Here is a 16489-nt window from a genome sequence, read left to right as displayed (position 1 = left end):
GTGTTCCATGTAAGTGCAATTTGTTAACATTCATTTATTGTAGAACTCTTGTGGAATGATATCTGATTTTATTCCATAACGAATGTTTGGAATACAAACTGAGTAGAGAAAAGTGTCTTCTGTATAATTCAGTCACAGCATAGGTAACAATCAGCATGGACACTTGGCCATGCCGCCTTTGACGTAGAAAAGTATATAGACGCCATTTTGTGAAGTGACGATATAAGAGGGCAGGACTCGCGAAATGGTTTTGGACAGGTTCGCACTCAAAACTTTTTTATATCCATAATGCTCATATAATTTCGATATTCCTTACGGAATGGGACCCAAATTCAATTGTGCAGATATTGTATCTGGTTACATGATTTTTTCAAAGAATGTCAAAACAGCGAAATTATTTCTAAAATTACCAGTTGGAATACAATGGTTCAATTAACTGGAATATGAAGGAGAAATTGTCTAGCAATCAACTTTTTGGTATAAACTTTATGATCTACCTCTCTTAAAATAAATGTGATTTTGTATATTACTAATTAACATTTCAGTTGAATTGCTTGTTCTTTATTATAAGAATTGACGTTCTCCTTGCATTTTAGAATGAACTCTTTTTCAACATAAATGTATTTTTCTATATATACATAGGTAAGTTCTATCCAAACATCAAATTACTTTTGTTACTCACATATTTTTATTCATTTTTGGTAATATGTTCACAGAACGTTTTTCACCCTCTTGAAATGTCAATATCATGTAGTTGACCCACTTAGAATCCTTCTAGGTTTCCAGGGTAGCTGGTGATTATTATATAAGGAAAATACTAGACATACAAATTGTTCACTTTAAAACATTTATTGGTGTCTCCAAATTATTATTTTATTCTTCCTTCTTTTTTTGGCAATATTTTTCTGAGATTTGAAATTCCTATTTATATATTTTAATGTATAAAATAATCTTACTCTAATATATAACTTCAAAAAGTGAGATATTGGTAAATTTTCACATGGATGGTTATAATTGAATTGTTCAAATAATGATACAAATCCTGCAATGATATTTGTTCCTACAATACGACTCTCAAAATTGCTTTGGAAGTTTACTTCCAAGGAGGAAATAAAATAAACAAATTCATTTTTGGACATCCTTAACCGAATGTGTCAAGAGTTCCATTTTGAAATGCTCTGAAATAACAATACAGAGATTCATTATTTAATTCACAATTTGTTCTGGAATAGGTCACACAAATGTCACAACTATGAATTTTCAGTAATTTATTTATCAAGTGGTCCTTCGGAAACATAAAAAAACTTATTTTGGATACAGACGTGTCCACCACCTATTAGTTTTTTCCATTATGTTAAAAGTTAAAATTCACGATGCGCACAGAACACAGGTAACATATACGTCCTAACAAGAGCAAAGCCAGGATTCGGTTGTCAAACTCTGTTCAGTATAGACGTGTTTCAAAACCGGGTGTTTTTTCCTAGCGAAATCTTACCAACTTTTCCTTTGTTTGAAATTAAACCTTTCTTTTCCTTTTGTTTTTGGTGAGTACTATTACATATTGGGAGTAGCAAGGGTTCCTGAAAATGTTAGATCCTGGGGGGGTCAACCCCTCTATTACTACGGAAAATCAGGATGGTGATAATGATAATATTTTGATGGATGATGAATATGACGAAGAGCAAGCCAGGATAGCAAAACAACAAAAAAATAATGAAGTGGGAAACAATAGTCCAAATACAACAGACAACCAGGTAAAAAAAACTGTTAAACCTATCTATTATAAAAACTCAGATATTGGGCCTTTTTTGGTTATGATTGAAGCCAAGGACGAGCTTCAAAAAAACGTAGGGAGACTTAATCATCTCACGATTGCAACGGAAATTTTTGATCTTCAACTAAAAGATGTAAAAATGGTGAAAATTAAAGGAATTAATAAGTTAGGGATTGAATTTTGCAATGCAGAGACTGCTAATAACTTTACTAAGAATGAGGGTCTGAAAAATAAGGGTTATAATATTTATATTCCACAAAATCAAGTTACATGCAAAGGCATTATCAGAAACGTACCCAAATCTTTTAGTTTTGACAAAATTAAAGCAATAACTCGCAGTCCTTTCAAAATTTTGGACATTAGAAGATTAAATAGGAGAGTTCGTAATGAAGATAACACGGTGGAATATGTTCCGACTGCAACAATTTTAGTGACGTTTGAAGGAATAATCCTTCCCAGACATATTTCTATGAGTTTCCTATCTATGCCAGTCATTCCATACATTCAACCAGTTATGCAATGCTTTTCTTGCTTAGAATTTGGACATACTAGAAATCAGTGTAGGAGTAGTAAAGTAAGGTGTCACAACTGTGGCTCCGATACAGTTCATGATAGTACATGCATAAAAAAATGCAAATTTTGCGATAGTGGTGAGCACAATTCATTGAGTAAAATATGTCCGGAATTTGAACGGCAGAAAGAAATTAAGCGATTAATGGCTTATGAAAACCTTGGTTATTTTGATGCTAAACAGCTTGTTCCTAGAATTGATAGATCTCTTAATGATAGGACAGAAGTCAACATACCGAGAAAGCCTAGATTTAGTAACTTCTCTTTAGTAGCGGGTGACTTTCCAAACATTTCAAAACCTCCTAACCCCCAAAGCAATAGTATAAGTATCGAACAAAGGCGGTCTGTTTTAGAAAATCAGATGGTTAAATCCAAACGTTCCTACAGAGAGGTAGCTAATGTACCTACAAAAAAAAGAGCTGTGGCATCAGAAACAGAATTCAGAGGATTTGAAAATGAATCCGCTGAAAATCCCCCCACCTTCAATTCTTCCCAACCAGAAAAAAGAGCATTTAGTCATAGACCCATCATATATCATAATTATTCACAACCAAGTAATACTGATTCCCAACTGAAAACTAGTTCCACACTATCAAAGCCTATTAGTGCCACACGTTCAATTAATCAACCTCATAGTAGTGCCTCGAAATCATTTACCCAGCCTCATAATAGTGCATCGTACATCAACTCTGAAAACTCAGATATATTACAATTTTATAATAATTTCATGCAATTTCCTGTAGAATTCCGAAATAAGCTTAGGGAACTGATCAACACAAGTTATCAGCTCTCGAGGCTTCCTTCAGACATAGATTCACCAAAAAGTAAATAGTTAACAAAACAAACAAAAAAAAAACTTTATTTTAAATAAAAGCAGTAAAATGAACACAATAAAAAATTTAAAAATAATTCAATGGAATATAAGAAGTATAAATTCCAACAGGAGCTATCTCATCAATCTAATTCGTGACGAACAACCACACTTCTTATTACTCAATGAAACATATTTAAAACCTACACAAACCTTTTATATTAAAAATTACAACATAGTACGAGTTGACAGGCAAGATATTACTCATAGTTTAAACAATGAACATGGAGGAGGAATAGCAACCCTCATTAGGAAAGATTTGAAATTTGACATTATACAATTCCGGACAGAATATCAAAGCAAACATTTTCAATTTTTAACTATCAAATATAAAGATATTAACATAATAAACGTTTACTCCACTCCCACAAATAAAATATCTCTCACAATTTTTAACCATATAATTAATAAACTAGATGGATCTCTAATCATAATGGGGGATTTTAATGCTCACCACTATTTATGGGGAAGCGCTAATAATGATAGGAATGGCAACATTTTAATAGAGATAATTAACAATCATAATATGGTGTTATTGAATGATGGCTCTCCGACACGTTTATCAAATCCTAACGAGAACCCTAGTCCCCTCGACCTCACTATAGTATCCAATGAGTTAGGCACAAAAACTTGCTGGGAAGTATTGGGGGACTGTGCGAACAGTGACCATTTTCCTACAGCGTGTATCTATAACCAATCTATAATACACACTAACGAGTGCAACCTCGAACATTTTAGTAAACGAAATTACTCTAAAGCTGACTGGAGTATTTACTCTAGAGAAATATCCCTTGCACTTTATAATTCTACTGGAAACTTAAGTTACCAGACATTTATCGATATGGTTAACCATGCAGTTGAAATAGCCATTCCAACCATAACATGTAACCCCTTCAAATCAAAGAAAGCGGAATGTCCTTGGTGGGATGAAGAATGTTCTAAGAAAATCAGAGAACGTAGGGCGGCTATAAACTCTTTCAAATCTAATCCATCTTTAGAAAATTATATACTTGCGAAGAAAACTATTGCACTAAGCAGAAAATTTCTAAAACAAAAAAAAAATCTAAATTTAAAATATTTTGTGCTTCGCTTAACAGAGAATCGGATGTAACATATGTTTGGCGAACTGTTCGAAAGTTTAACTTGATCCAACAAGGGACCTCCCCAAAAAAACTCCCTACTGAACAAATCTGTTTGAATATCTTGGATGATCTATCAACCTGCTTCATAGATCCAAGTTTTGTTTTAACGGTTACTGAAAATGTTAGCTACTTCTCCATTATGGAATTGTGGAACGCTCTAGAAAATAGAAAAAAGTCTGCTCCTGGTAGGGATAATATCACCTACGAGATGATAAAACATTTTCCTTTATGTGCCAAATACAAACTTCTTGAAATTTACAACAATTGCCTCAGTGGAGGAGATATTCCAAGTCAGTGGAAAGAACAAACCATTGTAGCCTTCCTTAAACAATCCAGGGACCCAAACTTATCTAGTAGCTATCGGGCGATTATTTTATCTTCATGCATTTCTAAACTATTAGAATCAATGATCAAAAACAGAATGGAATGGTTTATTGAGAATAACCAATTATTGAACCACTTTCAATGTGGTTTTAGAAAAGGAATGGGTACAACTGATAATATAGCTCAACTTATCACTTTTATTCAATTAGCTTTCAGTAATAACGAACAAGTTCTCGCAGTATTTTTGGACATAAAAGCTGCTTATGACCATGTCAACATTTTTCTCTTATACAAATATCTATACAAAATGAACATATCTTCTGCATTAGCCAATCTTGTTATACGACTTCTCATCAATAGGCAAGTCTTTATCAAAGATAACAATAATTGTATGTTAGGACCTAAACAAATTTCAACGGGTCTTCCCCAGGGCTCTCCGCTGAGCCCTCTTCTTTTTAATATCTATACGAACTCCATCTATGAAATAATACCTGAAAATATTATCCTGTTGACATATGCAGACGATCTTACAATTCTTATAAAAGATTCAAACACACTTAGAATGGGCAATCTTATGAACGAGACACTCACTAACATTGCTGCATGGATGAATAAACATAATTTTCAAGTTTCCGTTGGAAAAAGTGAATGTGTTTTGTTCACAAAAAATAATAGCAAGAAAAATATCCTTCCTAATCCCATCATTTTCAATGACCAAATCATACCCTTAAAAAAACAGGTTAAATACCTTGGTGTCCATCTCACACACAATCTTAATTGGGAACCTTACATTGAAACAGTTAAACTGAAAAGTATAAAAGGCATAAATATTATGAGATCATTCAGCAGAGTCTGGTGGGGAGCAGATCCGGCTACTCTTCATATGGCATATAACGGCCTTGTTAAATCACATCTAGACTATGGATCAATTTTTATCAAACCTTCATCTATCCAGTCCCTAAACAAACTTGATTGTTTTCAATATCAGGCGCTTCGAGTAATAACTGGATGCATGAGATCTACTCCGACAAATGCGCTGTTGGCGGAGACTTCAGAGATGTCCCTGGACTATAGACGTAAATGCTTGGCTACAAAATTTTTATTAAAAATTATAACAATCCAAGGACATCCACTTATTAACTGCCTAGAAAAATTAAAAAAATTTTGTATGACTAATCTGGTTACTGGTACCGCAAAGAAACTCCCTACCTGGTAGAAGCCTTTGATATGATCATTCCTTACAAGGACGAGATTTACTACTCAAACAAACTACCATGTTTTGAATTTGGATATGATCTCCAGTTATGGGAAGTCCCGTCCATAAATTTAAACATTAATAAAGATTCATTATTTAATAATACTTTATTTAAAGAGACTACCCAGAAGTTTTCAGACTCTTATTCCTTTGTATTTACAGATGCTTCAAAATGTGATGTGGGAAAAAACAATGAAAAAACAGGAATTGGGGTGTACATTCCAGAAATTAATTTTTCATTTTCATCCCGAATACCTAACTTGTTAAATATTTGTTTAAAAAAAAATATAAAAAAATGCATTGTTTTTACTGACTCACGGAATGCTATTTACAAACTTTCTCAGAGAAGAATACACTCATCAAATGACTACGTCTCCCTATGTACTAAACAGCTCTTCTACGACTCCATAGAAAATGGAATGGACTATCGCATTGCCTGGATCCCTGGACATACACACATCGATGGCAATGATAAAGCTGACACGTTGGCATCCATAGGAAGGATCCTCAATATCCCCCAACAAATACCATTAGATAAGTCAGAAATATTATGTAAGTTGAGGCATCAAATTTGGCTAAAATTCAATGAGTCCTGGTACAATCTATCCCTTAATAAGGGGAAATGGTATACATTAATTCAGGAAGGTTTTCCAATATCACCTTGGTATAACAAATTTCCTTTCATTGATAGAAGGCACCTCACCACCATAATTCGTATGCGAACAGGACACTGCCTTACAGGAGCCCATTTATTTCGAATAGGTTGCAGAGAACATCCTTACTGTGATTGTGGAAAAGTTGAGGACCTTAATCATATCATACTGGAATGCCCTATAAACTATATACCTGAGTTGGACGTATACCACGAATTTCAAAATCTTGGTTTAAAATCTCCTCTATCAATGCAAACCATTTTATACAATATGAACTTCAAAATAATGCTACTCCTAATGAAATTTATAACCTATAACAGAATTGACTTATAGTAATATAATAATAACAAAATTACTCTTACAGATCCCTACTTTTTATAACCTGGGTGCTACTAGTCCGAGGCAACATTTCGGGTGTGTAATGCTCCGCCGTTGCTCCGGAGCGAGAAACGTGTCTTCCTTTGTTGTGCTATCTGTCTTATACCTACCTCAAAAATAATTATTCACCTGGTCAGTTGGTCTATACATTGTCTTTTACTGTAAATAAGTTAATGTAAAAATATATATATAGTCATAATTGCAGAATAGGATGTTTATGGAATCACCTCGAGTGAGACAACCTAAACATCTGATGGAAGGGTGATGGAACAAATCACCGATGACTGGCAAATTGCCGAAAAGGCAGAGCCATAAGAAGAAGAAGAAGAAGAGCAAAGCCAAAAGAAGAAAGAGAAAGTCTGTCACTTCCCAAACTGGCGGACTCATCAACGCGACGGATAAGCGCGAACTTCTCCCGCCAAGCGAAGTGAGAAGTGACATTGCTGTTTGTTACCAATGGTGTGATTCAGTGTTCATGTAAAAGTAGTTGTTTCGAAATAAGTTTTTCTTTCATGTAATTCAATGTTTATATGAAAGTAGCTGTTTCAAGAGGGCTTTTTTCTTCTAGTTTGTGTCTGAAAGTTACTTCTTTGCATGATCTACACATCCATGTATAGAGTAACTTATTTATTTTAAAATTGATCACTTCCTTCCTTCTTCTGGAAGATTCCCACATTTTTTGTATCAAGATGGGGTAGTAGAAAGCCAAAACCTTTCCCAAAAAGAAAAATATATCTTGTAAAAACCAAATAAATAGAATATACAGGCTGATTCAGAAGATTCTTCGAGTCAATTTAAGGAAAAAATTCAATACATATGTCCGGAGTTGATTCTTTTCTGAAATACACAGAATTGAAAAAAATATTTTTATAAATATCCTTATACCAACTTTGTCAAAATTCATTTAATAAGTAGCTTATTTAGTCCTAACTAGATTGAAATTAGAAATTATTCATCTTAATATGTTTCACAAACTACACCTAAACGATTTGATCACCAGAAACTTTTTTGTTTGTGGAGATCAAATCGTTTAGGTGTAGTTTGTGAAATTACTATGGATCTTCATCAAGTAACGGCCGAATCAATTAGAAAAAAGAAAAAATTTATGTGATACCTCACAAAAATGTATTATTATATAATAGTCATGAATTAGAAAATTGGTTTCTTTCTCATGCTATCTATTGAAGGTCTTGCATGTAAACATCTTGGAAATGTTAAAACAATAACCCAAGTAAGGGGTTGATTTCCCATAATTCTTGTACCACTTCCCTAAATGTATATATTAATTATTTTTGCTATATTTCCCAACCAAACAACATACAAAAAATGGGTTAGGAAAATTGGAAATCTTTTCATTTTCAGGAAAGTGTAACACCTAGGTATAAATTGAAGTACTGCTTTTGTGAAATCAGTTTTTTTATATAAAAAAAGTTGTTTATTTTGTTATGCCATATGAATTCCCGGGTTCATGGGACAGTAAAAATAAGCTCAACCTCATACCCTACAATTACAGTTCAATCAATTAGCTTTTATGGTTAATCTTATATTTACAGCCCCATAAACTAACTAATGTATATGGCATGACCAAATAAGTAACATTTTTAAATATAAAAACCGAATTTCATGAAAACCCTCGGGAATTCATCATCTTTGAATATAGAGGCCTATTTTTCAAAAATGCAAACTTTCTAGTTTCATGTCTCATTTTTTTCTATGGTGTTCAGTTAGGAAACATTACAGTTATAATTAGCTTCTAAATATATAAAACCATACAAGAATTTTAGACAAATTATCCCTACTTGGATTATTGTTTTCAATTTTTCAAATATTTTCATGTACACCATCTACAACTGACGGCATGAGGCTGAAACTTATTTTTCATTTAGACTTTGAAAGTATGAGTCTTAGAACAAGTTATCAACAAAAGCTAGTTGTACTATGTTAGAGGCATCCCTGCAGCTGGCTACAAAGAAAGCATTCAAGTCGGCTAAAAAGGCGTATCACTTTTTTATAATACAGTAGAAAAAGTACAAAACTTATATCTTAATCATGCTATATCATTTTCAGGTGCTTAGAAATAATTTGATTTTACTTGTTACATAATTATTACAAATTTCATCTACATTAAAATAGTCTTCACAAATGAAACGAGTGGTCTTTGCTCAGTACTCTTTAAGACCCTGCTACCATCCAAGCTATTGATTCATAGGACCATTTCACAAATAGCTTTTTTGACAAAGACTCAGTGGTATTCTAACAATACTGCATCATCCAGTATCTTTGAACCATTATTTTTCAAATGAAAGTCTTCATAGAAACAGCAAAATTACTCATCAACTTCATAAAACTCAAAACTGAACATACTCGAAAACAGCCATAAAAATAACAACAGTGTAACAACAAGTATTCACACCGGTAACTAGAGCAGTATGATTTACATTTAATGTTACCAAGAAATATACTTGAAGAAAATGTTCAATTAATTTACAAGCACATCAATATGAATGATGATGGATGAAGAATTAAGATTGATTATTAAAATCTCAATAGTGAATCAAGACAGTTTTTTTTAATAATAAAAATGTTAGTCGATATAAAGTACTTTTTGTATTACAATCAACCTTAACATGTTGAAAAATTATATTGAAAAACAAAACTCAACAAGTTCTTTGCTATATGCAATAGGCATAGGCATAGAAATGCCAAACATGTTGAAAATAAAATTTACCAATTTGCTATTATTATTATTTATTTTATTAAATTCCGACATTCAACTCAAAATATAGTGATTTTGTCTTCTAAATCATTTATGGACTTTCTTTGGCTTCGTCGAATCGTGATGAAATAACTTATCATATTTGAAAGGGACAAAGCATCTGCTGTGATCTGAGGATTGTTTGAAAAGTTCGCCTCTGTTTTATCTCTTAACATGGGCATTATATGGACTGAAAGATATCAAAATTGGTCATGTTACATTATTATTTCCATTGTTGTCACAAAACTAGCAATACACCATTAAACTATTGAATAATGCCAGTTTATAACGTATAAAAAAGATAGCATTCTGTCAACATCATCTATTCCAATTTTTTATTTCTACAATAACTTTACATAAAATTACATGACATTCAGAACACTGAAGAAACACTAGTTTCATCACGTTTGGATAAAGCAAAATCTGCAACACATGTATATGCATTACTATGAGATTAATATTGAAATGAAAACGAATCTCAATGTTATCCTGAATCAAGTTGGATCAAGTGAAGAAACATTTAACAATGAGTCTTGATGAACTTATAGAACACATTTTGGGCTTTTACTGAACAGATAATCCAATAAATTCTGATTTATTTATGGGATTTAGTAAGCAATCTTCGAGGGTGATTGAATAATTCTTAAACTAACCACTTTTCTGAACAGTTTTTGCATTCCCAAGAGAAGTATTTTTTTATACTCTGCCACCACTTCTGAGAAAGGCAAAAATGCTATTGTTCTTTCGATATGTCACAAAAGGTATATCGTCCTGAAAATATTTATTGGAATATGCCACACTTCTTCATCTTCTTTCTTAGGTCATTCAACTTCCTATTTCACATATTATTGGATGCATAGAGTCCTGTCATTCTAAAGTGTAACAACTGAATGAAATAATCCCATCATTTATTCCAACTTCCTGCCACTGTAAAAAAAAAGAAACTCAAGAATACTCTCATAGAATATGAATTTCATTCAAAAATAATTCTTATCAATATGATTTGAAAATTCAAATTTCTTTTATTAATAGTCAGATTGATAGTATGGAAAATAAGCCTCAAAAAGTGCCTCGACTGATGACTACCTATTTTCAAAACTACCTCTTCTCTTAACATACTACTTCATTTTTCTTATAAAGTACATTGAAAAAACATGTTTGTGACTCATTACGTGATCAAATTATAGTCATTTCTGAATATCATGATACCTTCAGTGATGTTTCAAATGATATATTCATTGTTTTTTCTTCAAGTCATTAAGTATACTATTCATGGCTTTAATTTTCTCATTCTGTTTCTTCAGTTTTGCACGGAGGTAGTTAATCCTTTTTCTATATTTCTGAAATGTTTGCTGGGATACATTCCAATATTGGTGGCGTTTTGATTTAATCTCGAGATCTGATTCTTCAAAATCTTCTATATGCTCTAGAACTGGTCCTCTATAAAACAGCAAATTATTACACATTTCATTAGTATATAGTATGACAGAAACAGTTTATTTCCCTAAGAAACATACAGTAGGAAAAAAAACAATAATTCAAAAACCAACTATAATACAACATAACTATATACAAATAGAACAAAAAAAAAAGAGAAATCTTTTTATCAAGACATCTAGAATTTTATCTGGACGCTTAACGTCACACAGAAGTCATTGTAACACAAATAATGCCACCCATGCACTCGCAGAACATGTCATCAGCACCAAGCACACAATGAACTATACCGAAGTTAAAGTTTTGTGTACTGAAAGAAACTTACAAAAACGGTTGTTTAAAGAAATGTTCTTTATCGAAAAGGATTACCAACAACGTGAATAAAAAGGCTGATCTCAACAACCTCAGCAATATTTATAATTACATTTTGAATTTGGAGCTAATTCCTCCAGTTTTCCGAAGCAACAGATAGTTTTGGGTTTGGGCGGAGTGCTGAGTCTGTCAAAAACCCGTTACGTCAGTTGGGAGTGATTGGCAGCACTGTACCCAGAGTGAAACCATCGACATAACCTTCTTACAATAATATTCTTTTTCTCTTGAATGATGCTCAAATTTTGCTTTATTTTCTGTGGAGATAAACTTACCAATATTTTTAGTATACATTAAAAAAATAGTGATGAGGAAAGCTATTAGACACTATAAGTTCAAATGAAGACAGTGCTTGACAAACACTTTTCAACTCATCTTGCGAAGGGTAATGTTTATATTTTGTAGGAGTTTCCTTGTTTAGACTTTTTCAGATTGATAACTTAGATTCTTCATTAATATTTATATCTAAAAACTATTTGACTTACGACTTTTGGATTTTTGAGAAATAATTGAAGGTTTGAACTGAGCTAGGTTTAATCACTAAAGAACAAGAAATCTGATTGGTTCTTGAAGAATGAAAAATAATTGACTGAACTTGTCAATAGGTACTAGGCAGCAACCAAAATTATTCCAAAGATTCTTATATATTCAGCGCACCAAAATCATTCAATATATTTACTTACGTCTCTACTTCATAAACATTCTCTTGATGAGATGTTGATTGCTGGGACTCCGGCATATTTAGGTGAATCCTACAATAAAATGTATTACCGTAATTGTATATTGTTTTCACCCATTTTATTAAAAAAAACTTACCGCATTAACAACTGTGACTGTGTCAACTTTAAAGTCGGTATTACATATGGTTTCAATGTTCTGAGCCTTCCACGTAGAGGTATAAAACTATCGGAAGAAAAGTGTTCAGAACATATTCTCCTTGAAGAATGTGGAAGGGTATCTGATGGTCTTTTGATGGCTTCTAACCATTCACTGTATCTATCTTTAGGTATCCTAGAATAATGCAATAAAATTACAATCATATTTAATCTCATTTGTTTTATAGCCTTGCATACACTAATTATTACAAAAATCCTATTTTAGCATTATAAATCATCTTTTTAATTCTAAGTACTACACTTATTTCTGTACTTATGTGGAATTTAGGTTTTCTCTTTCTATTAATATTTATTGGGTAAGTAAACATTTACAACTGCTTTTTAGAAATAATGGTAACTTTCAAGCTAGTACTAGCTACGTGAATCCAAAGTTGTAACTATTGTGAATAATTCAAGGGACTTTAACTTATAAATTGTGAAAAATTGTATTGGATATTAATGTTTTTAGAATTATAACTGACTTACTTATGGAATGTAACACCTTCTCGGTGATTCAACGAAGAATTCCTACACCAAAGTACAAAACACCTCATTTTTTCACGAATAACTATCAAGAAAATCAAGCCGACGACGCCGATGAACAAAATTGTCGAAGCCTTGTGTCACCGTCTGAAATTGACAGTCTTTGAGCCTTCTGCACATTGCGCAGACACGTTTTCATAAATTCAATTTGGATGAATTTTCGATTATCAAGGATAATAATATGACCTCAGAGTAACAAAATTATTACTCTGAGATCTGAGAATATGATCATTAGCTTAGCAGTTTGGTTATAGGTTATGTCTTGGAGCAATCACGAAAATTCTTGCCGTGAGAAGGCGCTGAGGGGCGTGATGTCAGCAGCGTTGCCGATTGGCAGGAAATTACCCAAATTGCAGGTATTTTTTAGATCTGTGCTATTGAAAATGATACCTGGTTTGGTTACAGACTGATTGAGTTAGGGGTATATCATACTAATCACGCCTAATCGGCCCCAAGATCTCTTCATATTTCCAGAAAAAAGAACAATTCAAGAAGCAAGAGTTTAAATTGGTCTGTTGACCAATAAAATTTATCGTGTCTACAGCGCTGTTGCCAAGTGTCTTGGTATTCAACTCGGAGTGATAATAAGACATTTGTTACTCTGAGGTTTTCAATATCCAATTAGACAACTAAAATAGTGATCCAATTTTACAAACGCCATTTTTGTTGTTGTCAATTCGGTGTAAATGCAACTGTTATAATCCGATTTGTTTGTTACAATTTTCTAAATAATATTTTCTTTTATGAAAGGTAGGTCTCGGCAGGTGTCAATTTTGTAGCATATTCCGTGCCAATTTACATTCATATGATCAAAGGTATTACCTCAGCAGTTTCTGTTGGATCAGTTTTAGAAGAATCAGTTATGATCATACTTGTGGAAATTCAAACAGAAAAATTAACTATTGCTATATTGGACCTCATTTAAACTTCCTCCCAAGTTTTGGAAGATTCAATAGATTACCCAAGCGAGCCTATAACGCTTGAATTCAATAGTAATATTAGGAAGTGAGATGTTCAGTACACGCCATAGCTGATGGCGAGCGATCACGCAGGTATAGACTCATTCAACAATATTACTATTGGATTACGATAAGCCCCTTGCCGGCCAGTGTCGTACCTATAATTGGTTTTAATTAGGGATCAAATGGAAGATGACTTCTTTGTAATTTCTTTTCATATTTTATATACTATTCTAGGTAGTAGTACAGTTTATTGAAATATTATATAGTGATACACTTATCCAAAAATAAACTCTAATCAGTCATTATCTGAATAAAAATTTTCTTTTTCTTCACTGCTGCTTGTGTTGTTATAGTCATTTGAATATATAATCATTGGATGAACGAATGTTTGAACGTCTGTGAATGTTTCATTTCCCCAATATTTCCGCTCTATGTCTACTACATGTCAACGCTTTTGCCATACCCCGAAAGAGATTTGATCAAGCTTGTACTCTGTCAGTTTCCTCTCACATCTTTCAACTTGAAAGTTACATTATTTTGGGATACGTTGTTTATGACAGTAGCCCAAGTGAGTTCAATGGTATTCAAATCGGGATGATAGGGTGGAAGTCGCAAAACGTTATGTCTGTGTTCAAGCAGAACCTCAGCAACTTTGTAATATGATGCTTTTTATTTACCTTGATCAACCCGTGTAATTCGGGATTGAGCATGTTAGGTGTGAACATAAAATGCTTTTTTCGTGCAGCCACTTCACCACATTATCGGTCACGACTACCGAATTCACAGGTAAATTTTGGATTAAATTTGTTTGCAACCATTTACCATAATTTTCAGAATTCATTTCTGAATGATAATCCCCTGATGTTGTGCCTGATCTAAATATAAGCCGACAATTAGGTATAGAGCTCATGTCATCTCCTGAATGTAATATAATGAGTCTTGGCCCCTTCTCAATATTTTTAAATACCCTTTTGGTTGATTCGTCCGTCCAGTTTTTTGAAGAAGTATGTCCACTATGAAAGTATGTTTCATCAAGAAACACAATTGGTCGCTGTTGGCTACGAAAATATTTGATTTTCTGTAAATACTCGATCCTCAATGCTCTAATGTCCATTGTCTCTATTGAAATTTTTCTATTATTTCCAGTCCTCCATTTGAAACCCACTTTAAAAATTCTTCGAAGAGATAATTCAGAAGCCACATTTTTCAAAACGTCATTAATTTTGTGTTGGAACTTTTTCACGTAATACGACAACCCTTCCGTCTCAAGAAAGTCGTAATTAATCCGTATGATATTGAAATACTCATACTCGGGAATATCAGTAACTGGTGCTCTCTAGGCCGCTTCTTTCTTGGGGTGAAAAATTCTACTTCTCTGTTATTTGCAGAAATTTATTGTTCCCCTTCTTCAGCTACTCTTTCAATGGTTCTTATTGAAATACCTAATACAAAACAAATATTTTAGTTGAAATAGTTATTTTTTAAATTTATTTAATGTTACCTGTAGCGAAAGATATTTTATTTTTCACATTTGATAACGTATCCGATCCACATTTAAAACTTTGAAAATAATTAAACACTTTAAAAATGATTTCACGTGTATGAATCTTGATGACTGTTTTTATGTTAGGCGATAACATTTTTCCAGAAACAACAAAAATTATTCGTACAATGCCAAACGCCAACAGTATTGGAGGACTAGAAATGATACGCCTCTGTACAGAACATTAGTATGTCTTGATAGAGCTGTGGTGGGGGTTACATTGAAAATGAGTTTGTGCGCATGGGGACGGACTCGCCATCACGTTTGGTCAGTGTTGCCATTTGTGGCGACTTGTCGCCAAAATGACTACTTTTTACGATGTTTCGAGCCTGGCGGCGATTTTTCAAAAAGTGCCCGTTTTTGGCGACTTTTAGAACATTACCTTCAATTATTTTATTTTTCAGTAGTGTCAGAAAAACACCCAGTGTTGACCTAATTAATATCGATAACAGTTGCTTAAACAATTTAATATTATTCGCCAAAGTCGCAATAATATTTTTAAGGGATGCCAAAATAAATAATAGCTAAAGGCAACTAAATATGGCACCGTCGCGTGCGAAATCTCGGAGAATCCCCGTCATGCTTTTCATAGCGGCTGGAGCGCGTTGGGCAATTCACAAAACAGCCACACATAGAACGGTAACGGCAATGTTGACGACAGAACCACTTTTCTCAGCGCCTCCAGTGTTTGGCAGCCGAACCTAAGAGATATAGCGCGAAATTCAAATAGTGGCTGTTCGCATTTTACTTTTTTGTTGAAACTTTTCCTAGAGATCAATTACCCTAACACCAAACTGATATTTTTGCACTCGACGCGCGTTTCGCTAACAAGGTTAGCATCTTCAGAAGAAGAAAATTGATACACTATCAATTTTCTTCTCCTGAAGATGCTAACCTTGATAGCAAAACGCGCGTCGAGTGCAAAAATATCAGTTTGGTGTTAGGGAGATTGATCTCTAGGAAAAGTTTCAACTGTTACACCACAGGTTCCAATCTCATCATTTATTGTTATTGTTGCTTCACTACCGGTCAGGTTTT

The 16489-nt window shown here is 33.2% G+C and overlaps 1 protein-coding gene and 1 long non-coding RNA gene across 3 annotated transcripts; one reads left to right on the top strand and one right to left on the bottom strand.

Moving 5' to 3' along the window:
* Positions 1 to 1429: 1429 nt before the first annotated feature.
* Positions 1430 to 9733, top strand: LOC141483762 (uncharacterized). Its single transcript, XR_012466276.1, has 3 exons — positions 1430 to 1544; positions 6954 to 7099; positions 7161 to 9733. It is a non-coding gene; the product is annotated as an uncharacterized lncRNA (long non-coding RNA).
* A 296-nt stretch (positions 9734 to 10029) lies between these two features.
* On the bottom strand, positions 10030 to 13360 carry LOC111507552 (peroxynitrite isomerase THAP4). Of its 2 annotated transcripts, XM_023162883.2 has the most exons (5): positions 12890 to 13262; positions 12345 to 12539; positions 12212 to 12280; positions 10932 to 11162; positions 10030 to 10649 (listed from the first exon to the last, which is right to left on the bottom strand). In XM_023162883.2, exons 1-4 carry the CDS (start codon positions 12955 to 12957, stop codon positions 10958 to 10960), a joined length of 537 nt encoding a protein of 178 aa, XP_023018651.1. In that variant the 5' UTR covers positions 12958 to 13262; the 3' UTR covers positions 10030 to 10649; positions 10932 to 10957. The 2 variants fall into 2 exon arrangements, with proteins under 2 accessions (XP_023018651.1, XP_023018652.1); XM_023162884.2 differs by lacking the exon at positions 10932 to 11162 and having other exon boundaries at positions 12890 to 13360.
* Between the last annotated feature and the right edge of the window lie 3129 nt (positions 13361 to 16489).

Source organism: Leptinotarsa decemlineata, unplaced genomic scaffold, assembly GCF_025532065.1.
Source record: "Leptinotarsa decemlineata unplaced genomic scaffold, Ldec_3_MD MMD2_tig00004067_RagTag_RagTag, whole genome shotgun sequence".
Taxonomy (NCBI): Eukaryota; Metazoa; Arthropoda; class Insecta; order Coleoptera; family Chrysomelidae; genus Leptinotarsa; species Leptinotarsa decemlineata.
Note: the sequence above shows the minus strand (reverse complement) of the source record. Positions and strands in the feature narration are given on the sequence as shown.